General features: G+C 50.4%; 1 protein-coding gene across 8 annotated transcripts; it reads right to left on the reverse strand.

Moving 5' to 3' along the window:
- Positions 1-3,138: 3,138 nt before the first annotated feature.
- Positions 3,139-27,921, reverse strand: PPCDC (phosphopantothenoylcysteine decarboxylase). 8 transcript variants are annotated; one of them, XM_047864104.1, is made up of 6 exons: positions 27,847-27,921; positions 23,372-23,583; positions 8,990-9,085; positions 7,985-8,113; positions 4,128-4,296; positions 3,139-3,709 (listed from the first exon to the last, which is right to left on the reverse strand). In XM_047864104.1, exons 2-6 carry the CDS (start codon positions 23,507-23,509, stop codon positions 3,624-3,626), a joined length of 618 nt encoding a protein of 205 aa, XP_047720060.1. In that variant the 5' UTR covers positions 23,510-23,583; positions 27,847-27,921; the 3' UTR covers positions 3,139-3,623. The 8 variants fall into 8 exon arrangements, with proteins under 8 accessions (XP_047720060.1, XP_047720061.1, XP_047720063.1 ...); XM_047864105.1 differs by having other exon boundaries at positions 27,837-27,920; XM_047864107.1 differs by lacking the exon at positions 7,985-8,113.
- Positions 27,922-27,971: the final 50 nt, after the last annotated feature.

The following is a 27,971-nucleotide window of genomic DNA, read 5'->3' on the forward strand; positions in this document are numbered from 1 at the left end:
TTGAACTCACAAACCGTGAGATCATGACCTGAGTGAAATCAGGAGTCTGACCTTTAACCAACTGAGCCACCCAGGCAGCCCTGTGAGTAGCATTTAATATGTAAGAGCCATGTGTCGCATACACGCACATGCACACACACATACACACGTGGACTCTATTTTTTATCCTCTGCTCACTTCTTTTATATTCTTGGTCTCTTGTATGTATATATGTATGTATGTATGTATGTATGTATGTATGTATTTAGAGTGGAGAGAGAATCCCAAGCAGACTCCGCACTGTCAGCATAGAGCCCTACACAGGGCTCAACCCCACAAACCATGAGAACATGACCTGAGCCGAAATCAGGAGTCAGATGCTTAACCGACTGAGCTACCCAGGCACCCCATTCTTGGTCTTTTTCTAATCAATGTATGGCTTTTTATATACTAAGGGAATTAGTCCTTTGTTATATGACCTGCAGATAATTTCCCATTTGTTTGCCTTTTGACCTTGCCTATGGGCTATTGCTAGGCGGAATTGTTTATTTTTCTGTAGGCAAATTTATCAGCCTTTGCTTTTATGGCTCCTAGGTTGTATGTCTTTCTCAGAAAGGAACAGACTCCCCCTCCCTCCCCCCCCCCCACACCTTTTTTTATTTTGTCAGTATAAGAAGCTTGGAATGACTTACCAGGCTTTGTGAGGAATAGGACAACTCCTGCCCTCCAGATCCCAATTTCAGTGGATAATAATAGGGCCTGAATAAGGACCATTTAATCTAGCCTGAGTTGGCCAAAGACGACTTTCCAAAAGAGGTGGCACCCAGGTGTATCAGAGGCATGAATAGGAGTTAGCTGGGTGAAGAATGGCCTTCCAGTAAAAGTGGCAGCAAGTGCAAAGGTAAGAAGCTACAGGGCTCAGTCAAGGCTGTCCAGTCTGGCTAGAAGACAGGGAGCCTTGCATGGTGGCATGTAATAGGGGTGAAGCTGGAAAGGTAGGCAGGGGCCAGATCATGGAGGGCCAAGCTGTGTATTGCCCAGGAGTCAGTGGGGGGTGGAGGGGGAGCCATCAGAAGAGCTAGAGACAGACCAGTGTAGAGGCTGGGCCCTGGCCTGGAAACTTCTGCCTCTCACCGGCAGTAGCCACAGGAGCCTAGAGAGGCTCCAGGGTGCCAAACAAGAGTGTGACTTTTAGACCCAAGTATTCTGTTCTGTCAAGCTTCCAGAATTCTATAAAAATAATCAGAGAAACTAGCGCCTTCTCTGAGAAACACTTTGAACTTAAATGCTGACAACTTTAAGAGCTTTGACTCTTGGTGGGGAAAGCTGTGGCCACTACTCCCACCTCAGCACTCCTCTGCAGCTGGGGCCAGCTAAATGCAGTCTGGATGCTAACTGCCCTCTCCTCTTAACTCCAACCTTAGGGGCTCAGGGGACAACTGGGCTCTTCAGCGCCAGCCCAGGCCCATTCATCCAGACCCTCATTCAAAATGGGCAACAGGGATCAGGACTGTAGTGATGGGAGACGTGGACCCCAGGACGGAACCTCTTGCTGGCCCACGCCCATGGGGACATCTCTTCCCTTCCAGCCAACAAGGCTCAGTCCTGCTCTGAGGAGTCACAGCCATTTGCAGACATACTAGGTAGAGGCCTATCAACCTCTCTGCTCCTGTGGCCTTTTAAAACAGATGTTGTGGGGGCACCTGGGCGGCTCAGTCTGTTGAGTGTCCAACTGCTTTTTTGGGCTCAGGTCATGATCTCAGGGTTTGGGGGATCGAGCACCATTTTCATGCTCTGCACTGATGGCATGGAGCCAGCTTGGGATTCTCTCTCTCCCTCTCTCTCTCTGCCCCTCCCCTGCTCGTGCGTGCGTGTGTGTGTGTGTGTGTGTGTGTGTGCACATGTGCACTCTCAAAATAAACTTAAAATAAAAAATAAAACAGGCATTACGTAGCAGGTCTTCCTAAAATGCCCAGCACAAAGCCTTGCACACAATAATCACTCAGTAAATGGTAGCAGTTTCTGTTAATATTGGAGAGCCTCACCACTCATTAGCACATTGCTGAGGAAAAGATAGGGCAATGTGGACATGAGGAAGGGAGTTGGAAACCATTTAAATGGAACTTTGGGATTGTCTCTGGATTTCAATTATCTAGGCCCTCCCCATACCTCAACCTTCAAACCTGTCAAGAGGTTGGTTTGTGGTGCTACCACTTTAGTTATATTTTCTTTATTGGCAATTTCATCCCAAAGGGCCACTTTGATTAAGTCAAGCACTGTAGAGACAAAGGCTCTTGGAGGCTACTGGAGGTCTTGGTCCCAGCCAGCAGGCTTCCTGGTGCCCCTCAGAGGTACCTCCCACCATCAGTGGTCCAAGAGCATGCATGGAGTGCCGACTCACCCGTGGGCTGGAAAGCAGGAATCAGACCCAACCTCAGCTCCAAACAGGCAAACAAGCCCCTCCCCACTGCAGCCACCAAACAGCAATTAGGTCAAAGGCAGGGTGGTGGGGTTTTCTAGGGCAGAACATGCTTCTCTCTGGAGTCTACTTCCCATAATCACAGATGCCACTGGGTGGGGTTGGAGGGGAGGCAGAGACACCCAGGTTCCCAGTCCTAGGTGCAGCAAAGCTGATGAGGACATCAGGAAGCAAGGGGCCTGGATTCCAAGGTGGGTTCCAACCCTGCTGTTTGTGTGCCTGTTATCTGCATAAAAGGCCATCTTGGCCTAGGGCTGGGGATTTTATTTTTCCCAAAATGAGAGGGTCTATTTCAGTCAATGTTAGAAAAACTCATTGGCCTGAATGCATACCTAGCTTTAACTTCCCTTTGACATTTACTATGTAAGGGGGGGGGGGGGGGGGGGGGGGGAGGGTATCTTGCACACATTATCTCATTTAATCCTCTCAAAAACTTCATGAGGGTAGGATAATACAGATGAGGAAAGTGAGGGTCAGAAGGGCTGAGCCTTGAGCCAAGGTCTACTGCTAGCACATGGCAGAGCTGGGATTTGAACTAGGGTCTGTCTGGCTTCAGAGCCCTCTGCCCTTAACCACCATATGATATTGGCCAGTCAGTCGTCAGCCCAGACCCTCCCCCAGCCACCCCAAGCAATGCCCCTGATCTCCGAGGCCACAGGTAAAGGAAGGACACAGTCTCCTAAAAGTCACTCTTCTTTATTCCCCAGTACCCCCGATCTCACAGCATGGTCTGTGGAGAAACTTGGCATCTTGCCAACTTACAGGCTTCCCTGACTCTCTGCATGGCAGCTGGGCACCCCACCAAGGAGCTGAAGTGGCTCCCCTGCACGATGCAGAATCAAGGTTTCTCAGTCCTCCCTCAGTCCCCTTCCCAGAGCACAGGGCCACACAGCAGCAGCTTGCTATGCCTATCCCAGGAGAAGGTGGGGAGGGGCCCAGAATGCAGCCATCTCTTAGTTGGAAAGAAGTTGAGATCTGGGCCTTTGGTCTAATTTAATCTGAGGCAAGTGAGGCCCCTGGGGAGGCTCTGGAGCAGGCCCAGGCTACACCCCTACTCAGTAAACCCAGAAGTCTTCACCGTATTTTGCCGATGTCCATCTTCTTCATAGACTTGGCCTGAAAACACGCAGGGTGCAGAAGGATACAAACAACAGAAATCCCAGGTTCAGCTCTGCTGAGAGCCGTCACGACAGAAGAGGACTTCTTTCACCTTGTCCACAATGGTGCCCACCTCAGCCATGGCCCCTAGACCTAGAGAGCAAAGTTCTGCTGTGGCCTGCAGACCAAGGCAGGGCCCATCCCCCACCCACCCTGTTCAATGCCCCCCCCCGAGAGTTCCACCCAAAGCCCAAAGCCTTGAAGGCCAGAGCCACCTCTACATGAGCCAGACCCATCAAATCCCTTCCAAGATACCCCCAGGACAGGACCCAGTAACAGTTACGGGAGCATCATGACTGTATATGGGCTGCGTGCCAGGGACAATGCAGGCCCTTTACAAACACTACCTTGTTTAATCTTACCAACTCTGAGAGGAACTAGGACTTCCATTTCCCAGATGAGAAAGCTGAGCTCACAGAATGGTTTTACCCAAGATCACAACACACTGGGGTGTGACCCCAGAGCTGAGCCCTTCTGCGACCCTGGGCTGTGAGCCTGGCCAGATGCCCACCTTCATCTCCACACACCAACTTCTTGGCCACACAAGGAATCTCCACATAGCCGAAGGCCTTGAGCAGGCCCACCTGCTGCGCGGTGACGGGATGCTCCCACATGACGGTGTTCATCGCCGGGCAGAAGAGCAGGGGCTTTCGGCAGTCCCAGGCCCGGATGACACAGGTCTGTGAAGAAGGGCCGGAGTGGGGCAGGTGGGTGCCTGCTGCTCTGGACTCCCAAATCCTACCCACCATCCTCTGGGTCGCAGCCAGCTTGGGATGACCGGGTGACACTTGTCTGTATCCCCCTACCTCGAATCTACTCACCCTCTCCCCCTCTCCACAGGTGCTGGCACAGGGCCTGACACACAGGAGGTCCTCCAACACTCGCAATGGCCCAGCCACCCCCACGCAGACCTCCACTCCTATGCAGAAAGGTGCCTCTGAGCCAAACCACAAGGCTTCTCCACTGTGGGACACATGCCACAGACAGAAAGCAGCCAGGTGAGCAGAAGTCAAGCTTCACAGTTACCTCCCAAAGCGAAGGCTCAGACCACTCATCAGGTGCAGCTCACCTACCCCAACACAGGCTCTACTTCGAGGCTGACTAGAGTTGGGCAATGAGAACACCTGCCACGTGACAAAAACTCTCTCATATGTATTATCCCATGCACCCTCACCGCAACCCTGCAAAGAAGGTGCTGTCCTGTTTCCCAGATGGGGAAGCTGCACTCCCCACAGTCCCACGGAGACAATGATCCGGGGCATGAAGTTTTGCACGCCACCCAGTGTGATCCTCCGCCGAGGCCATCCCGCCACGTGCATGCCAGAGCAGCTGTGAGAGGGACCCACCGGCTCAGTGAGTTGCAGAATCACACAGACCTTGGTTCAAATCTTGGCTGTGCTATGTACGATTACTGCTAGCCGTGAGAACCTGGATGAATAATTTAACCTCAGGAGTCTTAGCTTCCTCTCTGCAAAAGCTCACTGGATGGTTGTGAGCACAGAAGGTGAACATGCTTAAGGCTCTTCACACAGGGCCTGGCCTCAAGTACGGGCTCCAGAAACAGTAGCTCCTGTGATTACTACAGGCACAGGCTCCCTGGACCAGGCGCTGCCTGGGAGAGAAATAAGCCTTGGGGCCCGCAGGAGCGTGCTCCCCTGGGCCCTCACTGCTCCAGCACCTCCTTTCCAGCTGTGGGCCCCTTGGGGAGACAGTGGTCAACACAGCCCTTCCCCGAAGCGCAACCCATCTGGTAAAAGATGGGGGAGTCCAGAAGACAATGCCGTGAACAGGCCAGAGCTGATGCCTACCCCTCTCAGTGCCCCTGCCCCCTCCTGGGGATAGGAAGGAAGTGGGACAGCACACAGCCTCAGGATCTGGCTGCCTGTGTAGTCCCAGACACCAGCGTCTGTTTCCCACCAAGTCCTCCCAATTTGGCAACTGGGCTGAGTGGACAGTTTCAGTCACACTTCCTCTTGGCCCCGTGCCACCTGCGGCTTCTGCAAAAGTCACGAACATACCTAGAAGAGCCCCCTGAGTGTCAAGTACAGTGGGGGCTGGGCTGGGGTTTCTGAGTGTCTTCAAAGCAAAGCACACCAACAGAGAAGAAACCAGTATGTCCGTGTCTCATGCCTCTCTAGCTTTCCCACCTCATCTCGAAGCTCAGTGCTTCCTGGACAAACCACAGCTCCTCTAAACCTTCTGGCAGCAGGAGGGATGAAAGGAGGTGTCGGTTCCTACAGTCACATCTGTTTGGCCAGTGCTGTGTTCAGTACCTCAGGCTCTGCCCCTGAGAACCCACCTGGGTGGAGAGAAGGCCTAGATTCTGATCAGGAGGCTAGCTCCCAGTTGACTGGTGACCCAGGGAAGTCACCTCCTGTTTCTAGATCTGCTTAGATATTTAAAAAAAAAAAAAAATTTTTTTAAGTAATCCCTACACCCAACGTGGGGCTCAAACTCGACCCTAAGATCGAAAGTTGCATGCTCTGCAGACTGAGCCAGCTAGGTGCCCCTCTGCTGGGCTATTTAGCACACAGAAGGGGCCGGGGCCCATGCAGGTGAGAAGGCAAATGGAGATGCACAGCACCCAGGCCAAGGGCCTAGAGGCCTGGTGCACAGGTCACAGGTCACAGGTAGCATGCTGCTCTAAGGGCCCCACAAGTTCTGGGTCCTGGAAAAGGGACAAGGTCTGAAGGAAGGGGGCAGCAGGGTGATCTTTTCAGGGATAAAAGGACAAAATATCTTCTGAGTGAGGACAGAGCCACAGAGCAAGGATGATGACAATTTAAACTTTATGAGATTTCTAATTGCCTGAAATATTTGTGTGTTCAAGTGAAACCTTTTGAGGCAAAAAAAAAAAAAAAAAAAAAAAAATTCCTGGGGGAACGTATTATATTGCTCAGCCAACTCGGGAGGAGGGAACCCCCAAGACTTCAGGGAGTAGGGTCAGCTCTGATGAAAAAAAAACAAAGGAAGCAGCACTTTGGAGAGGAAGAAAGGAGCCCTCGGAGAGCCAGCCCAGCCCAGGGCATGACTCCCAGAGGCCAGTGTGTTTCATCCCACCAGCTAGTGCTGGCCAGCCAGTGGGAAGCCCAGAGGTCACACACAGCCCAGACCCACTGAGATGAAAGTGGCCAAGAGCCTCACCTGCTCCTACTGCCCGGTCAGCCATGCACCAGCCCCACTGGGAAGCCTTCCTGATAACACTGCCCCCTAGGCTCGCCCCTCTCTCTACTCCCCTACCCCTGCTCCTTGCCACACAATCTGTGTGTTGCTCTTCTTCTGGTCATCCTGTGCTCTTATTCAAATGATGCTTCAGTCACTAGCAGATTCTTCGAGAAGTGCCTTATGCACCCATCAACAAGCATACAAGGAGACTAAGTTCCTGTCTGACCACCAAAAACTTTGGCCCAGCTTATCACATTAAACTCTGAAAAACTCTTTGCTCTTTGCCAAAGTAGAATAATTACCTCGTACATACAGTATTCACTGAACACTTACTATATGCCTAGAACTGTGCAAAGTGGTGACTCCACTGTCAAAGGACCGACTGGGGTCATTTAAGGCTGTACCACACACCAGAGTACATTCCCTTCTCACCTGTACGGGTAACCAAAAACCCTCTCCTTCCAGACTGAGAGCTCCAAGTGTCCTGTGGGTCCCTCAGCACGGGGCCGGCTCATGATAGGGGAAAGCTCAGTGCACAAGGGAAGTGGGTAACAATGGAGAGGGAGGAGGGGAGAGAGATCACACACCTAGCTCCTCCCAGGATGATCACATAAACAAGGCCTTTAAGGACAACAGTTCCCTGGAGGTCCCTTAGGCCTAAGACAATCCCCACTTTGTGTAGCTGGACTTCTGTTCCTCTCCTCCACCATCCACCGGCTGGCACCTCTCACCCTTGCTCCTCTCTTCCTCTCTAAGTTTTCCAGAACATACAGGAAAACCACATTTCTGCGGCCAATGCTACAGGAGAGATAAGTGTGCACAAGAGATCCATGAGGAAGTAAACACTCTTATCAGATTGCACATGTGGATGTCCAGATCCTGGGGAGAAGGCAGAGCTAAGGGGGACAGGCAATGGAGCCAGGCAGGGAGACCAACGGACGAGCATGTGGAGGGTAGCCCGTGAACGAAGGACAAAGCGTCAAGGGGCAGGTGAGAGGTGGATGCCCTCAGAGAATACATACAAGCTGAGTCCATCCATGTGCCCACTTGCCGGAACACAGAGACCAGGTGGAGGGCAGGGGGTCCAGGGGGCAAACCAGCCCACCATAAAGAATTCCAAGGCAAGAATCCCATACAAAGGCAGTCCTGCAGCTCAGCAAACTGGGAGTGAGGCCCAGGGAGGAAGAAAGCAGAATCACTCACAAGCAAGTTGTCACATATACCACTGGCCACCTTCCCCAGGGTGTTGGCATCAAGAGGAGCCACCAGCATGAGATCTGCCCACCTCCGCAGGTCAATGTGGAGAACGGGGTCGGATCGGCACTTCCACATCTGGCAGAGGGAAGGAAATGGGGTCACTGAGCTAGCTACTCTCTCAGCATGGAGGGAGGAAGCCGTGGGGGGGCAACGCAGGCCAGGTGCACTAAGTCAGAAACCGAGGAAGACCACCTGAGCACCCCGGCCCGAGTCCACCGCTGTTCCTCTCATAGCTAAGCTGGTGAGCACCGGCTGTGGAGCCAACCGCCTGAGAGAAACCAGGCCTGAGGAAACAAACGCCCCTTGTCTCTCCAAGCTATTCCCTTTATGGTTTGGTTTTCAAGAGAACTGACATCTGGCAGGGAACTCCTGGCCTGTCTGCTTGAGGCGGATGCTTGGGTTGTCCAAGCCAGTGGAAGGGCTCTGGGGCGGTGAGAATGGAGGGGGTGGGGTGGAGAAGACAGGCCAGCCAGAAATGTTCTAGGCTGAGAATGTTTAAAAATGCCTGGCAGGGCACCCCTGTGAGGCCCACACTCGACGTCTGGTGAATCGGCCGGTGCCCGCCCCTCTGCGGGAGAGGAGAAGCAGAGCCCAGTGGCCGTGGGAAGTGAGGCGCTCTCGACAGGCCTGACACTGGGAGCCACGTGGACAAGGGTGGTGGGAAACAGAGCTCCTCTGTGGTTTCATCAGCCCAGATAAGTACAAGGACACTCCACCTCAGGCACAGGGCCAAAGCTGAGCTCTGCCTGGGGTGGGAGGAGACTTCAGGCCTCCCGCAGGCCAGAAGCTAGACAGATGTTTTCCTCATCGCCTCTGCCCAGAGGGCCCTGACCACTGACTTGAGCCCAGCCTGTCTGCTCTGGCCACCAGGACTATGAACTGCAAGGAGGACACTCCTGTCCCGTTGGTGGAAACACGATGGAACTCAGCCCTGGGGCCCCCAACACTGACCTCCCATTCATCAGCGTCGCTGTAGAGAGTGACAGGAATGTCCTGGGGGCTGTAGAAATGTTTGGCTCTCTCGGTGGTGACCACTGCTACTTCCAGCTGTCACCAAGAAAAAAAATAGAGGCGGGGAGAGAGAGGGAAAGAAAACTGTTACCAGAGCCACAGGCCTGGATGCCACACGGGGCCAGGCCAGGCAAGTGCTTTCTTCAGGGCCTGGCTGTGGAGACTTCTCCCTCCTCGGCAGGGAGCCCCATGTTTGCATAGCTACTTCCGCTGTCACCCAAAGGTCAGGCCCCACCAGATGTGGCTGTTTCACTTCCCTATTTGAGGGGCTGCCGAGGAATGAGTCACCAACTGCCCAGTGCATATAAAGCTGCAGGCTCCTGCCACTCAGGCAGAAAGACAGAGGCAGCCGGGAAGGAATGCAGGGCAAGAAGGCCGCAGAAGGCAGGAGGGGCCACTTCAAAGAGGCTCACAGGTCCTGAGCTCTAATCCACACCGCAACCCTGCCCTCTGCAGGCCAAGGTACCAGGGAGCTGGGGCCTGGCTTGCAGTGGCTGCATCCAAGCCCCAGAGAGAAACAAAATAGGCGGTCGGTCCCTTCTCTACTTCTAGGAACCAGGCCTCGTGGGCGCTGGTTGCAGACAGACTCCAGGAAAACCAAACCTGGAAGTGTGCCCTTCACTCATGGGGCAAAAATGAAGTTCACCTCCACACTACTCATTCACAACTAATTAATAAAGCAAACAAGGGGGGGTGGTGGCTAAGGTGCTCAGAACAAACGGTTGTGAGAAACAGCACACGTAGTGTGGACAGCGCTAGACCAGTTGCCATCATTTGTAAAATGAGATGTTAAACTAAGACGGCACAGTAAAGGGGCTCAGAAGCGGCTGGGAGGCGAAGGAGATATCTCTGGGGGACATTTATCCAGGAGAGAGAAGAGTCAAGGGTGACAAGGGTAGGATCATCAGCTGACTAGAACAGGAATCACGTATGGCATGCAGGCCAGATCCAGCCTACAGACATGCTATTTGGCCTGCATGAGGTTATAAACATTTTTGAGCCAATATATACAAATCGGGAGATTTCACATAGAAAATCCAATTTCCTGGCTTCTCTTGAAAACTAAAAGCTCTGGCACGGCCCAGCCCACATTCCTACTTGATAATGGTGGTACTGCAGGTATCGTGTAACGGCCGACTCTCGGAATGGGACGTGCCCGTGCCAACTCCGGTCCCCCAACCCTCCCTACCGTGTCACTGAGGCCCCCCTCATGCTTCCTGCCTACCAAGCGACAGCATTCTGCATAGCATGTAAGAGCAAAGCCGGCAGCAGGCAGAAGTCTCAGAGAGACAGAGTGCACAACTTCAGAAGGTCTGCCGCTCCTAGCTCTGCTGGAGAGCTCTCAGGCGTGTCCATTCTCTCTCACTCCCCTTAGAACCTAGCATCCCCAGAACCTGCACAAAACCTCGGTGACCTTTTTAAAGGTCATTTAAACCAAACTCCCACTGAGCACTGGAGCCCTTTCTAGGACAGCTCTGAACAAGATGGCAGTGGGGCACCTGGGTGGCTGGTCAGTTAAGCATCTGACCCTTGACCTCAGCTCGGGTCTTGATCTCGGGGTTGTGAGTTCAAGCCCCACACTGGGCTCCACACTGGGCATGAAGCCTACTTAAAAAAAAAAAAAAAAATGGCAGATGAACAGGGCTGCCATCTGTCCACAGAGCTCAGCCCATGGGCCCAGCGCAGATAGGGAGAGCAGAGGGAGGCAGAATGGTGCTGAGACTCTCAAGACACAAGACAGTGACAAGGTAAGTTATGGGAATGGTAAGTCAGAGGTAACCAGAAGAAGAATAGGCAACTTTCAAACCAGCAGAAGAAAGCTCAATCTATATGATAAAGGAGAGGAAAGAGAAAACAAGAAGCAGAGGGCACGTGACAAGTAGAAAGCATTAAATAAGATGGCAGAAGTTTAGCCCTAATAGAATAGTAATATATAATGAGCTGAGTTCTCTGATCAAAATTCAGACTCTCATATTGGAGTTTTAAAATTCATCAATCACATCAAAAAAGACACATTCACATTTATTTTTTCTTTTTAATTTTTTTTCAACGTTTATTTATTTTTGGGACAGAGAGAGACAGAGCATGAACGGGGGAGGGGCAGAGAGAGAGGGAGACACAGAATCGGAAACAGGCTCCAGGCTCTGAGCCATCAGCCCAGAGCCTGACGCGGGGCTCAAACTCATGGACCGCGAGATCATGACATGGCTGAAGTCAGACGCTTAACTGACTGTGCCACCCAGGCTCCCCAAAAAAGACACATTTAAAACAAAAGAATATATTGGGGTGCCTGGCTGGCTCAGTTGGTAAAGCATGCCAATTTGATTCAGCTCAGGTCATGATCTCCCAGTTCTGGAGTTCGGGCCCCATGTCGGGTTCTGCACTGACAGCACAGAGCCTGCTTGGGATTCTGTCTCTCCCTCTGCCCCTCCCTACTCGTGCTCTCTCTCAAAATAAATAAATAAAACATTTTTAAAAATTAAAAAAAAGAATAGGGGCTCCTGGGTGCTTCAGTCAGTTAAGCATCTGACTCTTGATTTTGGCTCAGGTCATGATCTCATGGTTCACGAGATTGAGCCCCACATCAGGCTCTGCACTGACAGTGTGGAGACTACTTAGGATTCTCTCTTTCTCTCTCAAAATAAGTAAATAAACATTTTTTAATTAAAAAATAAAAAATAAAATCTTAAAAAAGGATACATAAATGTTAAATAAAAGAATAAACTTTCAGTTAAATAATGTGGATTCAACTTTGCTCCCTCCCAAAAGCCCAACGAAATAAAAGTAAAGGGATTTTTTTAATGATATAAACCAAGAATGAAAAGAGGACCAAAAAATTAAAAAATGAAAATGAAAACAAACAAACAGAAAAAGAACCCAGAAACCAGCAGTTAAGACATGTCAACACTCTGGAAGATCAGATGAGATCAGATGAGATCAGATGCTAATGTTTTTTTATGAACATTCAGGGAACAACAACAAAAAAAAGCCTTGGAAATTAAAATTATAAACAGGAAAATAAAAAACTCAATATAAGTTTAGAAGAAATCTTCCAGAAAGCTGAATAGAAAAGATAAAAAAAGATGGGTAATGTTAGAAAAATAGATGAGAAAGTCAGAGGATCAATTCAAGAGGTCCAAAATCTGAGTTCCAGAAAGAACAGAAAAATGGAGGTGAGAAAATTATGAGAGAAATTAAAGGAAACTTCCCAGAACTGAAGAACTCAGAGGTGGGAGACAGCTCTTCTGCCTGCCCGGTGTTTGGTGAGGCTCAGGCGACCTGGAGTAAAAGTCTCTGGCACCCACTGAGTGTCTGCCTACAGAGCCTGAGCCCACATCAGCTCTTCTGGAAGCAACATCCTCCTGCTGACATATACGGAGTTTGCAATCAGCAAACTCGAAAGAGTTCTTCTCACCCCTGTTGCTGCTAAACCACAAACCCCAGCCTATAAGTGCACAGCTACTTTTCTGGTCCGTCACGCTTCCCTGGTAAATCCCACTTTCCAGAGGAGGCCCACAGAGAGTTCCTAAGATCTCAGTCCTCTTAGCACCACCATCAGGAGCCCCGCTGAGACATGAATCCAAATCCTGAACATAAGGTCAAGAGAAAAGTTCTTCCACAAGGTCCACAAGGTAGGGGTGAGAGATGATGGGAAAGAATCAAAAACGGATCCTTTCTGGGGCAACTGGGTGGCTTATTCGGTTAAGTAACCAATGCTTGATTTCGGCTCAGGTCATGATCTCGTGGTTTGTGGGCTCAAGCCCCACATCAGACTCTGCACTGTGACAGTACAGAGCCTGCTTGGGATTCTCTCTCTGCCCCTCCCCTCCCCTCTCTCTCAAAATAAATAAATAAACTTAAAAAAATGTTAAAAAAAAAAAAAAAGGAATATTCCAGTTCATCCTCTATCCTGAAATACAGAAAGCAGCTTCCTGAAGATCTAGTTCCCCTACTTTCCCTAACTCCCAAACTGCCTGCCAGTTCTCAAGTGAGGACTGTGCCAAAGGCCAGCCTTCAGAAACGTTCCCAATTTGGTAATGGCCCTGTTCTGGGGCTCCCTCCTCCCTCTCAGCTACGCCTACATCCCCACTCATGGTTTGAGCCCTGCCTTCCCTGGCCCCTAGGGAGTTCTGACCAGGGGGCCAGGTAAGCCTCCCACTCTGGGCCCCAGCATGAATTATTCCTCTGAGCTCCTCCCCCAATCTCTAAATCAATTCCTTCTCTGGCTACCCTCCCAGGTTACATAGTCATTGTTAGGGAGCGTCCCGGGGTCAATGTCTTTACCTCAAATGAAGAGAATGTGATGAGCCAACCTTCTCCTTGCCCGTCCCCTGACCCCACTGAAGCAGCTACCTCTCCTTGGCAGTGACCCTGACCCCCAGGCTGTCCAGCAGGCCCAGGCCAGTTTTTCTGGTTTTAGAAGGATGTCACTTGATCTGATTCATCAACCCCATGGGCTTTGTTCTTTCATTTTCATTTACTCTGCCAAATGTCCTAGGAGCCAAAGGCTAGGTCCTGGGTTTGCACACACTTTAAAAGGAAAAAAAAAAAAAAAAAAAGGGACATGTTGGGTTACCTTCTGAAATACTAAATAACTCAGACTATTCACTCATTCACCCTGACCTTTCTCCTAGCAAATGCCAAGGAGCCCTGGAGGGGCAGGAACCCTCTTTTCTCTTACACCCTCCCTGGGTCCTGGTAGAAGTAGGGCTGGGATGAAAACAATCTCCCCCACATTAGAGAGTTCCTGAAAGGCAGCTCTGTGCTTGGTCCCCTAGTGAGACCCCTGCCAAGAGTTTTTATATCTAATATTTAAAACCTGAACTTCTTTGTGTGATGCGATTGAGGTTTGGCCAGACTTTATTATATAAGCTGTCTGCATTTTGCCTGGCATTTACAGAGGTTCCTTCCTGAAACCAGTTGGCAAGTCTAGTTTCCTTTTCTCTGCTGAAGGTACGTTAGCAATCCCATCTGGGGTTCCTGGAGAGTCAGAGAGGGGAAATGGAAACAGATTTTGGGATGAAACCTCCACTTTGACTTTTAGGCCCCCAGTCTGGCCCAGCTGCCTCTGGGGCAGACTACCAAAGGATCTTGGGAAGCAGCACTGTCACGGCCATAGGTTGAGACAAATCCCATGGCCTGACTTTTCCCCTCCAATCCCATCTCTGGCCTCTACCTATAACCAGGAGCCAGCAGCACCCCCTCCCCAAGTTCAGACAACCAAAGATGTTTCTGAACATAGTCCAATGTCCCCTGGGAGGCCAAACTGCCCCAGTTGGGAATGACCACGCTGCAGGATTATTCAATAGAACTCTGCAGCGATAGAAACATGTCATACCTGTGCTGTCCCCTATGGCAGTCTCTGGCCACATGTGGCTACTGAACATTTGAGGTGTGGCTAGAGTGACTGAGGAACTGAAGTTTTGGTTTTATTTAATTTTAATAATTTAAATTTAAATTTGAATGTGGCTAGTGGTTACTGTATTAGATAGCACAGCTCTGGCATATAGAAGTAAAGGAGAGACCCAGTGGGAACCCCCAGCTGAGTGGCCCCAAAAGAGCAGGTGTTTCTAGTAGGGCGTGTGATGATGGCTCCACAGGAGGCTGTAAGGATTCTAAAGTGGAAGCACCTGCCATGATTTAACCTGCAAGATTTGGTGGCTCAGGCCTCTGGGCTGACACACACAGCTGAGACTCTGACACTGAGCTGACCGGTGTTGACACTGGCAGTGCCCAGGGCCTGGAGAGCAGCCAAAAAGCTGACCCAAACCTGAGCATGGGGGCAGGGGTGGGAGGGTATACTCTAGGAAAAAGGACCCTTGGTGCCCAGAGCAGTTAGCACATAGGGTGGGGAGCTGTGGCAGTGGCGGCCTCATTAACAAATACCCTAGAGTGTTCCGGTTGGCTGAGTGGGTGTCCCAACTTATAATGTTCCAGCTCATAATGATGCCTTGACTTGTCAAACATTTACTGAGTCTACTATATACATGGGGGCCAGGTGGGGGGAGGTGGTCTTGGGCGAATCCCCTTCCTCTCTGGCCTCAGTTTCCCCTTCTGAGCCATGAGCCATTTAAACCACATGGCCTTCAGGGGCCCATCCAGCTCACTATGCTGTCCCAGCCCTCTTGTGGCCCTTGCCCTTTCCCACCAGGCTCTGGGGGCAGGGGCGGGGAGCCATTCTCTCCTGGGCCTCCCTGTGGGCCTCCTGGGGGAGCTGGTGTTCTGGTCTCACCAGCCCTTCCTGCCATTCAAGTGAGACCAGGCTGCCAATCCCTCTGTGCCCTTCCCCAACTACAGAAAATTCTCAAGAACAGAACTTGAGAGGCAGACTGCAGAGCTGACTCCCTGGAGGAGCGGGCCAAGGACGGAAGGGGCTGGCCAAACCAGCAGAAGCCCAGATAAGCGCCTCAGACCACTGCTATTGAACACACCCCTTTCCACAACACTACCACAGAGCAGGCAGGTGGGCCCTGCCCAGAAAGAAAGGAAAACCTCAAACCAGGTCCTGTTTCTCCTGCTTCCTTTGCTCAGCAAGCATTTAAAGAAAAAAGAAAAAAAAAGCATACAGTTACAAAGAATGTTCCATAATATTCCCACTAAGAGTCCCACTGACTTTAAAAATATACACAGAGGTTAGAAAATTAAGATTGAACACAATGATACCAAATGTGAGTCTCCTTTCCTGCCCCCTTTTCTGCACAAAGGTAACTACCTCCAGAGGAAAATCTGTAGGCAGTAACTCAGATATGGGAACATATAAAAGGAACCAGACAATACGCCAGCGGTCAGCAAACTTTTTTCTATAAAGGGCCAGATACTATTTTCGGTTTTGTCACAACTACTCAACTCTGTAGTAGCAAGACTGCAGTCACGGGCAATACTTAAACAAATGTGTGGCTGTGTTCCAATAAAACGTTATGGACACAGAAATTTGAATTTCACGTAATTTTGTGCTCTCAAAATATTCTTTAAAAATTTTTTTAACCACTGGAAAATATAAAAACCATTCCTGGCTCACAAACCATACAAAAGCAGGTAATGAGTCCAGATTTGGCCTGTGGCCCATGGTTTGCTAACTCCTGTACCAAACTCATTTCATTTCTATCTTGAGGACAGTCCCACATCAACACAGAGATCCAGGCATTGTTCTGAAGGGCGCCTGTCATCCACTGTGAGGCTGCACCAAAGCTCTCTCTCTCCTTGGATGCTTTGTTTCCACTTTTATTTTTGTTTTACAATTATAAACAATGCTACAATGAACATCCTCCTACATATGGTGAATTTTGGCACACTATAGGATTCAATCCTACAGGTGAATCAAGAGCTATGAACTCTTTTGACCTCTCCAGACACTGTCAAATGGTCCTCCAGAGAAGCAGAATTCACTTCACCCTGCACGTGAGCGGGAACTTCTTCCCCTCACCCTTGACAGCCCTGAATGTCCTGACAGGCATTCTAGAAACGTAACCTTCTCTAAGCCCAAGGCCTGCCAACTCCCCAAATGGCAGACTCTCTCCACCTTTAGAAATCCCCTGCCAGAGGTGTCTGGTGGCTCAGTCAATTGAGTGGCTGACTCTCTCAGGTCATGATCTCATGGTTCGTGAGTTCGAGCGGCGTGTTGGGCCCTGCACTGATGGTGTGGAGCCTGCTTGGGATTCTCTCTCTCCCTCTCTCTCTCTGCCCTTTCCCTGCTTGCATGTGGCCTTTCAAAATAAATAAACTTAAAAAAATACTAAAAAAAAAAAAAATTTAGAAATCCCCTTCCGGCTCCAGCCCTGCTGACTTCTGCCCTGGCAAAAGCTAAAGAGGTGTCTGTCTTCTCCCAAGTGAGAAGGGTGCTCAGACAGAACTGCAGCCCAATTAACATGACAATTATGGAACTGCAAAAGCGCCCTGAAGCTCCTGAATCCCAGGACCTTCTCCCAGGCTGCCTTCAGGTCCTATTCCTTTCTGCCCTCACATCTAGAACCTTCCACCACTAGTGCCAGAAGAGGCCTTGGAGACAGATCATTTTAGTACTCCCCCCCCACCCCTTCATTGCAGGGCTGAGAAAAATAGGGACATATGAAGACCTAAGTTGCCCAGAATCCTTTTGCTCAGCTGCCTCTCTTGAGGTACAGCTGACCCCCACTATCCAACTTCCCCGATCATATAAAGGCTCCAAGGCTTCTTTGCAAGGACCATTCTTCCTGAATGCTGGTATGTGGGTCATGAGGCCAAATCCACCCCTCTCCAGCACCCCCTCACAATCTCCCTGGTCTGGCTCTAGCCATGCCTGGGCACACTGGTGAATCAGGAGTAGAGGCATACCTTGGGATATGGTGGGTCTGGTTCCAGACCTCTGCAATAAAGCAAATATCACAGTAAAACTTTCTTCGGTTCCCCAGGACATATAAAAGTCAGGTTTACACTGTAGTCTCTTACATGTGTAAGAGCATTATGTCTGAAAAAGCAACGTGCATATCTGCAGGATTGTGCTGTAGGAGTGCTGACAACACCGACTCCATATTGGACTCTCCATCTTGTTCATCCTGTGCAATGACCTCCCCGCAGATGCATGTATGTATGCCCTGACCAGAATGCAGGAAGGTTTGTTTGGACAGAGGGAGCCACTTGAGGTAACATACATATGACAGGCACATAGAGGGCATCACTTTAAAGCTTTTTTTTTTTAGTTTATTTAGAGAGAGAGAGGCAGGGAGGGGCAGAGACAGAGGGAGAAAAAGAGAATCCCAAGCGGCTCTGCACTGTCAGCACATAGCCCGATGCAGAGCTTGAACCCACGAGCCACAAGACCATGACCTAAGCCAAAACCAAAAGTTGGACGCTTAACCCACTGGGCCACCCAGGTGCCCCAGAGGGCATCACTTTAGAAAACCACCACAGAAGATCTGCACACAGAGGGCACCACATTAGAAAACTACTCTGACCTCACCACAATGACCTGCACTCTATAGAAGCTGTGGATTAAGGTCCAGACTTTGCAGAGAATAGCTGCAGAGCGCCTCGGTCATCATCTGCCCAACCTGCCTGCCCTCCCATTCATCAGTAAGTTACCCTGAATAAATCTCTATAAACGGTATGGAGTAGCTCAAAGTGCTTTATTCTCTCTCACCCACTTCTAACAATACCTTAATTAAAAGTATCCTATTGCTGGGGCACCTGGGTGGCTTGGTCAGTTAAGTGTCCAACTTCGGCTCAGGTCATCATCTCACAGCTCGTGAGTTTGAGCCCCGCATCAGGCCCTGTGCTGACAGCTGAGCCTGGAACCTGCTTTGGATTCTCTGTCTCCCTCTCTCTGCCCCTCCCCCAGTCTCTCTCTCTCTCTCAAAAGTAAATTTTTAAAAAGCATCTTATTGCTAAAAAAGGCTAACTCATCTGAACCTTCAGCAAGTTGTAATCACTGATCACAGATCACCATAACAAATAATGGAAAAGTTTGAAATATTATAAGAATTACCAAAATGTGACATAAAGTGAGCAAATGCTGTTGGAAAAATGGCACCAGTAGACTTGCTCGATGCAGGGTTGGCACAAATTTTCAATTTGTAAGAAAACTCAGTTATGTACAAAGCACAATTAAATTAAGTATACCTATAGTTATGAGCCATGTCTGCAGACTCACTCAGCTCCCTGCACCCCACACTTCAGCTGCTTGTTTGCTGGTCAAACTCTAGCGATGCCCAGGGAGCTCAGAAAAGACCCAAGCATATGAATTCACGATGTAGGCAAAGGGCTGAGGAGGACCTTTCCAAGTGACAAAGACTGCTCCTGGGGGTGACCCAGAAAGACGGCAAAGGGGAGATCAGTACCATCAGGGAGTAAGGGGAGTGCGGGGGGTAGGACGAGGGGGAAAGCCACTGCATTGAGGCCAACACGAGGCAAGCAAGGATCCCCCTTTGGTTACCAAAACCTCACAAGGACTCCACCAAGCAAACCCAGGCTCTCTGGAGAGCTGTTCTATCTGCAGGAAGAGGTGAAAAGGTGGCAGGCCCCTCCACAGGAGCAGATGGACTGTGGCTCCCACGGCTCTTCCCACATGGGCTGTCTCTCACCAACCCAACAACCCCACCACGTGCCTGGCCCAAAGGACATGACAGCAAGGGGAAAGAAAAGGGTGAAGGAGAGGAAACACACACTGGTAAGTGCGTCCATGTGCCAGGAGCTGCACCCAGTTATTGGCACAAGATGAGAAACTTTTATTTCTATCCCTTCTTGAAGCCTTTACAAAAGCCTGAGGGGATGGGTGGCAGTAATCAGCTTTATTTTTTATTTAAAGTTTATTTTTTGAGAGAGAGAGCAAGCACCAGCAGGGGAGGGGCAGAGAGAGAGGGAGAGAAAGAATCCCAGGCAGGTTCTGCACAGTGTGGAGCTCAAACCCATGAACTTCGAGATCATGAACTGAGCTGAAATCAAGAGTCAGATGTTTAAGAGTCAGATGCGTTGGGCGCCTGGGTGGCGCAGTCGGTTAAGCGTCCGACTTCAGCCAGGTCACGATCTCGCGGTCCGTGAGTTCGAGCCCCAGGTCGGGCTCTGGGCTGATGGCTCAGAGCCTGGAGCCTGTTTCCGACTCTGTGTCTCCCTCTCTCTCTGCCCCTCCCCCGTTCATGTTCTGTCTCTCTCTGTCCCAAAAATAAATAGACGTTGAAAAAAAAATTTTTTTACAAAAGAGTCAGATGCGTAACCCTTAACCAACTGAGCCACCCAGGTGCCCCACTAATCAGCTTTATTTTAATTTAATATTTGTTTATTTTTGAGAGAGAGAGAGAGAATGCGAGCGGGGAAGGGGCAGAGAGGCAGACACAGAATCCGAAGCAGGCTCCAGACTCTAAGCGGTCAGCACAGAGCCCGATGTGGGGCTCGAACTCATGAACCACGAGATCATGACCTCAGCTGAAGCTGGGCACTTAACCGACTGAGCCACCCAGGTACCCCAATCAGCTTTATTTTAAATGAGAAAGGCAGGGGCCAGCTGGGTGGCTCAATTAAGCGTCCAACTTCAGCTCAGGTCATGACCTCGAGGTCCATGAGTTCGAGCTGCACGTCGGGCTCTATGCTGACAGCTCAGAGCCTGGAGCCTGCTTTGGATTCTGCGTCTCCCTCTCTCTCTGCCCCTCCCTCACTCACACTCTGTCTCTCAAAAAGGAATAAATGTTAAAAAAAAAAAAAAACATAAATGAGAAAGGCAGGCTCCAAGAGGCCAAGTCATGGAGTCCTCTCTCCTAGGTCAGTGCCCTTCTTGCTGCCTGACTTTCAGCTTCAACTCCAGCCAGAGAGGGAAAGCAAAGTTCCTGCTCCACACAAGGCTTGTCCCCACAGTGGGCCAGGCCAGAACGCCTGGGGTGGGCTGGAGAGCCTCCCCACTTCAGGCAACCCTTTCCTCACACCCCTGTAAATGCTGGCTGTGTGGGATGACAGGAAGCTGTGGAGTTGCCATTTCCCTCCGCTCTGAGGCTGCCCATCTGTTTCCTGGGATAGGACGCCCTGCCCCCACTCACCCCCAGTCCGGAAATTCACTTGCTCTGGGGCTATGGGAAAAGGGAACTGTATGGCTCCCTCCCTCCGGAGGGGGCAGAGGCTGTCACCGCTGCAACAACCCTTTCCAGGCCCCAGGCCTCCCCCCCATTCCGGGTGTAGCTAGTCAGCTGTACCAAAGGTGCTGGGCATGTGTCTGGGTGGGGGAGGCCACAGGTGGTGCTCTGGGCAGTACCAGCACCTGGCCTCAGAGCACCCATGAGACTCACCTCTCTTCCCCCTTCTGACCTGGCTGGCATCCCTGGCTGCCTTTCACTGCTTGTTCCGCATGAGGGGTGGAGTGAGGGGGTGACTTTCTGGGTAGAAGTTTGTGGAAAGTAAGAAGAAAAAAAATGAAAGATTTCTCACCCCTGCCTTCCGTGCTGACATGGTCATCTGCAGGTGAGCACTGCCCCCTGCTGGACACACTGGGTACATGCACCTGTGTCACACGTTAAGCTATGGGGCAGATACAAGGAAAAAGCACAGCCTGGGCCCCAGCAGTGTACACACAAAAGCAATGGGCAACAACATGAACAATATCAAAGGCAACCAATGATCCCATATCTTGGTCAGGATATGGTCAAACTCTAGTCAGGATCCTAAGTGTCCCTTTTTTGACTAGGGCCATCTTGGGGCCTGGTCCTTAAGAGCAAGATTCCCATTAAGTGGGTTTAGCCAGAATTCCCCACCCTCAATGTCTAACCAGCCTGGACAGCTCATCAGGCTCTTCATCCCTCAACAACCCCTCCCCCCCCCACCGGTGATTCATCACCCTGGCTTGCCTGCACCAAGAATCCTGTCAGGGCAGTGTAGCCAGAACCCTCCTTATTCCTGATGTTTCCTCTTAGTAATTTCCCATCCACTGCCCTCCACCTGGCTCCTTGCCTATAAATCCCCACTCTTCCTTGTATTTGTAATCAAAACCTAGTTCTATGCTGAGGCCTCTTTTCCCGTATTGTGATAGGTTTTCTGAACAAAATCTTTTTTTTTTTTTTAATTTTTTTTTTCCAACGTTTATTTATTTTGGGGACAGAGAGAGACAGAGCATGAACGGGGGAGGGGCAGAGAGAGAGGGAGACACAGAATCGGAAACAGGCTCCAGGCTCTGAGCCATCAGCCCAGAGCCCAATGCGGGGCTCGAACTCACAGACCGCGAGATCGTGACCTGGCTGAAGTCGGACGCTCAACCGACTGCGCCACCCAGGCGCCCCTTTCTGAACAAAATCTGTTTTTACCACTCTAACTACTGCCCATCTTTGGGTTTTTAAAAAAAAAAAATTTTTTTTTTAATGCTTATTTATTCTTGAGAGAGAGAGAAACAGAGCATGAGTGGAGGAGGGGCAGAGAGAGAGGGAGACACAGAATCTGAAGCAGGCTCCAGGCTCCGAGCTGTCAGCACAGAGCCCGACGCAGGGCTCATGAGCCAAGCCAAAGTCGAACCCTTAACTGACTGAGTGACCCAGGCGCTCCATGGTTTGTTTTTTTAAGTAGGCATTCACGGCTAGCATGGAGCCCAATGTGGGGCTTGAACTCACAACCCTGAGATCAAGACCTGAGCTGAGACCAAGAGTTGGATAGATGTTTAACAGATGGAGTCACCCTGGTTTTTCTTTAATGCATCAAATGAGTTTGTTTGTTTGTTTGTTTGTTTGTTTGTTTTGAGAGGGAGAGAGAACATGCAACCCAGGAAGGGGCAGAGAGAGGAAGAGACAGAATCTCAAGCAGGCTCCACACTGTCAGCATAGAGCCCAACACAGGGCTCGAACTCACGAACCATGAAATCATGACCTGAGCCAAGACCAAGAGTCGGATGCTTAACCGAGCCACCCAGGTATCCCCAGTATTTTATGTATTTTTAAGTAATTCTATGCCCAACCTGGGGCTTGAACTCACAACCTGGAGATCAAGAGTTGTGTGCTCTATCAACTGGCCATCCAGGCACCCCTCATCAAATGAGTCTGAAAAGGAACAGACCAAAGCCACATGGGTTGAGGCAGGCCAAGAAGGCTTTCTTGTGAAGTATTTGTGCAGAATTTAGAGAGGCAGAGGAGCAGGAGGGCAGCACAGCCTGGCAGGGCCAGGCCAAAGCAAAGGCCATCAGGGTGGAGTATAGGCAGTGGGCGTTCAACAGACAAATGTAGGACCTTAGATACTAGACAAGGAAATGAGGTTATTACCTGCTGGCTTTCACACGGTCTAAAGCCTTGAACTTTCCCCACAGAAGAATCTGCCCCAGAAGCCCAATATATATATAAACATAAAACTAATCAAAATTGAGGTACCCCTCCCCAGTACACTGTGGTGGCCCCTAGGCATCTCTGAACACATGAAGGAACAGTTTAAAACCAGAGCCACAGGCAATGGGGTACCCCTAAGGCTCCAGTGCATTTGGACTGACAGGACAGCCATGGTGTCTAACAAAGAGGGAGAACAGAGCTGCAGTGTTCGAGACGGAGTGGAAGCAGGGGTGGGGAGTCCAATGCAGCAAGGGGACCCGATGAATGTGCTACATTTCTGCAGCCAGCCTCCTCCCCCGCCAGAACCTCAGGGAACCAGGGTCAACATATGGGAACACAAACCCTCCACTAGCAAAGCATTCCTCCCCTCACGCTCTGTCCACACCTGCTAATCTAGCTCCGGGTTATACTGGACTGTCTCAGGGACCCCCTACACACCAATGCACACAGAGGGCTTCCACAAACACCATTAACAAAAACCCCAAGCACTGCATAAAATGGGCTGGCTCCAGGAGCAGCAGCTCTCCCAGGCCAGAGGCTGCCATGCCCGTCTAATAAGGATACTCACGCCAGGAATGTCCAAAAGCCTAGACACCAGAAGAGGCAACTTCAGGGCTGCAACGCTCCCAGTGACACCCACGAGGACACGAAACTGTCTCTTCGCCAAGGGTGCAGCATCTGCTGGACATGACGCACTTGATTCCATGTGGGGTCTAATAGCTTCGAATCCTGGGAAACTGCCAGGACTGGCCTCCAGAGGGCTCTATCAGGATTTAAAATCTAAAAGCAGAACAAGGGGTACCCACTTCATTCATATATTCAACCAAAATGTACAGAGTACCTAGCGCCAGATGCTGGGGTTGCAGAGGGGTCAGCAGTCCCGGCTGCTGGGAAAACACAAGTTAATGAGGTCAGATACCCTCACCAGACACAAGTCAGTCACCATGTAACACAGCCCAGTGCTGTGAAGAACATCTATACCGGGGAGTGCCTGTCCAGGAGTAACTGTCTGAGAAAGTCAGAGACCAAAAAAATGACATTCAGGTTGAGTCCTGAAGGACGAGTACGTTTTCCAGAGACAGAAGAAAATAACTTTGCAAGAAGGAACCATCTCACAAAGGTGAAGAGGCCTAAGGAAGGCGGCAGGTTTGGGGAACAAGGAGAAGCTTAGTAATGAGGCTGAAGTGCGATGGGAGGTTGGGGGTAGCAGGAGGTAAGGTTGCAATTAGGTCAAGGGCAGTGAGGGCCAGGGTGAGTTTTCATTTTAGAAAAACAGTGCTGGCGCCGACTGTGGAGGGGGCCCAGGACGCGGAGATTGGAGGAGGCTGGGCTGACTGAAGGGAGTAGCAGGATGGGACAGGTGCAGGGATGCCTGAGAGGTGGTAAAACCCTAGGCAACAAGGGGACTTGGGTGCTCCTGGCAGTTGAGAGATTGGCCTCTCTGTCACTGTCCCGGTATCTCAAACCCTACAAATCCAAGTCCAGGAAGAAACAAGCATAAAAGGGATGTTGGCCACCCCCATGAGACCAGGTGCTTAGTCTCTTCCTCTGGCCCTCAGATGTTGCCAGAAACCAGTGCCCACGATAATATGACTGATGGACACACCAAAACCTATACTCTACAAGCTGGGCCAGCAAAACGTACCCGCTCCATCAGGACAATCACTGAGGGACAGTGAAATCTAGCACCGGGCAAAGGAATTGTGGAAAACATGCCACTGCCTTCAGGGAAGTGAGCTGAGAAGACAGGTGTCATACCTGCAATCATCTGAGATGGGCCCTATTCTGGGAGGCACCTTTCTGGTGATCAGTGATTCAATTTGTTCATCTGTTTCCTTGCCTCTTCCTCTATACTTCTCCACCACCACTGCTGCCACCAGCAAGCTCCCTGCACTGTGACCAGGTCTAATTGTCAACCACCAGGCACCTGCTGGATGAATAACAAACTGCACCTTCTAAAGCAAGGTGGGGCACAGAAGTCTGGCTGATGAAGCAGGAGCCCTAAGCCCTGTCCATGGTTGGGCTCCCGAGCTGGTGTGTGAGCTCAGTTCTGGGTACTTCCCTCTGTGGACCTGTCTGTTCATCTGAAAAATATGGAGGTAGGACCAGGTGATCTCCTTCCAGCTGAAACTTGAGTCAATGTATAAAAGACAGCAGCGAGGACTCTCTGTAGCAGAGTCCTGGCAGATGCACTCAAAATGGGCAGAATCAGCAGCAAGAGGGGACACCAAGGCCAACTCCAAGGAGAAGCATCTGTGAGTCACGCAGTGGCTACCTGAGTGACTGCACACCCAAAGGGTCTTCCTCTTCACTCCACCGACCCCTTGGCTCCCTAGGGTCTCTTTGCCCAGTATTTGCCTTCGAGACTCAAGCACACACCCACATGAGCTGAGGATCATATTTGGGTCTATTATCCCACTCCTACTGGAAAGGTCTCCCAGAGGCCCAGACCCAGGGGTTAATCAGCAGGAGGTTAAGCACAGGCCAGTTCCCTAGAGCAAGACTCCTCCAAAGTTCCATTTGCCAGTAATTTCAATCTCTGCTCTACATCAGGGCCTCAGCCAGGGCCATGCTTGCCCAGAGCAGAACTGAGTCTACTCCAGGGCTTGGGGAGCCCTGTTAGCAACTGGCAAGGTCTAGAGGGCTTATCGGCAAGCTCCTTCCCAGGTCTAATCAGCACGCTGATTAGCATCCTCAGTAGGTGATGGAAACACATTTCTTGACTCTCCAGGGAAACCTACCTTCCAGATCTCAAACCCTGACACTGTCCCGCCCCAGCCAACTGGTGCCAAACCAGAGACTGAACTTTGTTTTGGCAGACCCTTAACCTCCTCTACATCAAGCTGATGATCATTCCCAAGGAACATGTTACTGAAAGTAATCAACTAAACTTAGGGCACAAATGCATGTTGGCGACTTCAACTACTTCCTCACAGTTAGGTGGTATAGCCCGAGATTTACTACTTAGCCTGCTGAGCAAGTTTTGCTAAGGGCCAAAGCTACCTACCTTTCTAGAAAAGTGTGTGCGTGTTGCAGGTTGGGGGGGGGGGGGGGCAGGTGTCCTTGAGGAATAGAAAGTGGATAATTTAACCGTTAGAAGGCAAGGTCAAATTGGTTCAACCCAACAGTTATGTGAAGGGTGATAGCTGGCAGTTCTTTATGTTTACGCTCAAAAAAGATCAAATCCCAAACCAGTAGTCCCATTACTCTAGTTAGTTCCTGTTGGAACCACCTATTTACACAGCCAAGGTAGCTGTTGACAGCGCTTGATTCTTCTGAGCTTTGCTGGACTCATAGGAACTGTTGAGCAGCAGGAAGAGTTGGCAGGCAGAGAGGTTGTAGGGCTGAAGCCTATGATTACTGAGCCTCAAGCTCCCAGGACATCAGTCATGCAGGTAAGCCACAGCCAGAAAAATGGCAGGTTCTCTACCTACCCTTTAGAAAGACAGGGCCAGAATAAAGAGCCTCAGCTTGTGGCAAGCTTGTGATGTGTAAGCCTCCTCTGTTGAGTGTAATTAGGGCAAAGTAAAGGTTTCAGGAATACCTGCCAGTCACAATAGGGGCATGTGTGGAGCCACACAGAACCAGAGCTAAAAAAAGGGCCAGAGAGTAAGAACCCTGCTCAACACAGGAACAGTGAGGGGCTGGAGCCTAGGACAAAGCAGAACCAAACATGGGGGGTTGGGGGAAAGGGAGCCAGGATGCCCTCACTGCTGGCTTCTGCTCTGGCCTTCTCCCCCACCAGTCAACACACTCTACTCTTTGCCCCCATAATAATGAACAACTTCTAGCTCCCCCAAATGTCACCCTGCTCCCAAACCCAAAGACATTAAAAGGCCACAGGGCACTTTAAATCCCTGGCTCCAACGTAAGGCAAGGAACTCAAGAGAGAGCTCAAGGGGCTGGCATTCTGCTAAGACTGCTCTTCTCGCTCACTAGAGGCAGGGATGCTTGACTCCGCAGCTTCTGAAATCCCATTTAGGCACTCCTGAAGCTCACGTGTTGGGGATATATACATATATGCTACATTGTACATATTTTATATATATTTGTATTACATTAAACCATATGTAACATATTCACACACACACACGCTAGGAGCAAGGTGGTTACAGCCACTACAAGAGATGTGTGGGGAAAAACCCTGCTCCCCAGACATTCACCACTTCCCCTACTTAGGAATGTCTCCTACTTATCCTCTGGTACAGGCTTCTAAACACTTCTAAAGACAGTAGGAAGTTTTCTTCTGGCAAAATTTAGCCTCACTCTAATTTTTAAATACCATTCAGCAATTTTAGGAGGATCTAGGGGATATAATTCCAACATGCCAAGGCTCTGCATTTTCTATTTTACTAACTTTTAAAATAAAGGGAACTGAGAGGCGCCTGGGTGGTTCAGTCGGTTGAGCACCCAAGTTCAGCTCGGGACATGATTTCACATCTCGTGAGGTCATGATTTCACAGCTCGTTGAGTTCAAGCCCCCCAACGGGCTCTGTGCTGACAGCTCGGAGCCTGGGGCCTGCTTCGGATTCTGTGTCTCCCTCTCTCTCTGCCCCTAACCCACTCGCATTGTCTCCCTCTCTCTCAAAACTAATAAATAAACACTAAAAATAAAAAATAAAATAAAATAAAATAAGGGGAACCGATAGGGCACTAAATGCATTTAGTTCAACGGCACTAAACAATCGCAGTGCAGCAAAAAGCAGGGGTGGGAACGCACAGATACAAATCCCCCACTCCGGACTCCAGCCAGAAAGAAGTCCCTAATGCTCCGGCCCCACGGGCAGATAGGTAAATTCAGTCCCAAAGGTTCAACAGTCCCTACGCAGACACAGCAGCTAATCCACAGTGGCGAGCAGAGCTTCACCGGCATAGATAGGAAACTGAGGTCACACACACACACCTGCAGACCCACATCCTTCACACTCACACGCACGCGCGCAGGGACAGTAAGGGCACACACAAACAGTCGCAGATACACAATCAAGCGAAGCTCCTCGAACCTCCCTACCACCCGGCCGAGAGGACACAACCTCCAAGTACCCTGAGATTCCTCTCCAGCACCAGGCGCATCTCGGGCAGCCCCAAATATCGCGAGACCTCAGCCGCCACTCCCGCCGTTTCCGCTTAGCAGGTAGTCTCACGAGAGCACCCGGCTGTCTACGTGC

The sequence above is a fragment of the Prionailurus viverrinus genome, chromosome B3 (assembly GCF_022837055.1).
Source record: "Prionailurus viverrinus isolate Anna chromosome B3, UM_Priviv_1.0, whole genome shotgun sequence".
In the NCBI taxonomy this organism is placed as follows: Eukaryota; Metazoa; Chordata; class Mammalia; order Carnivora; family Felidae; genus Prionailurus; species Prionailurus viverrinus.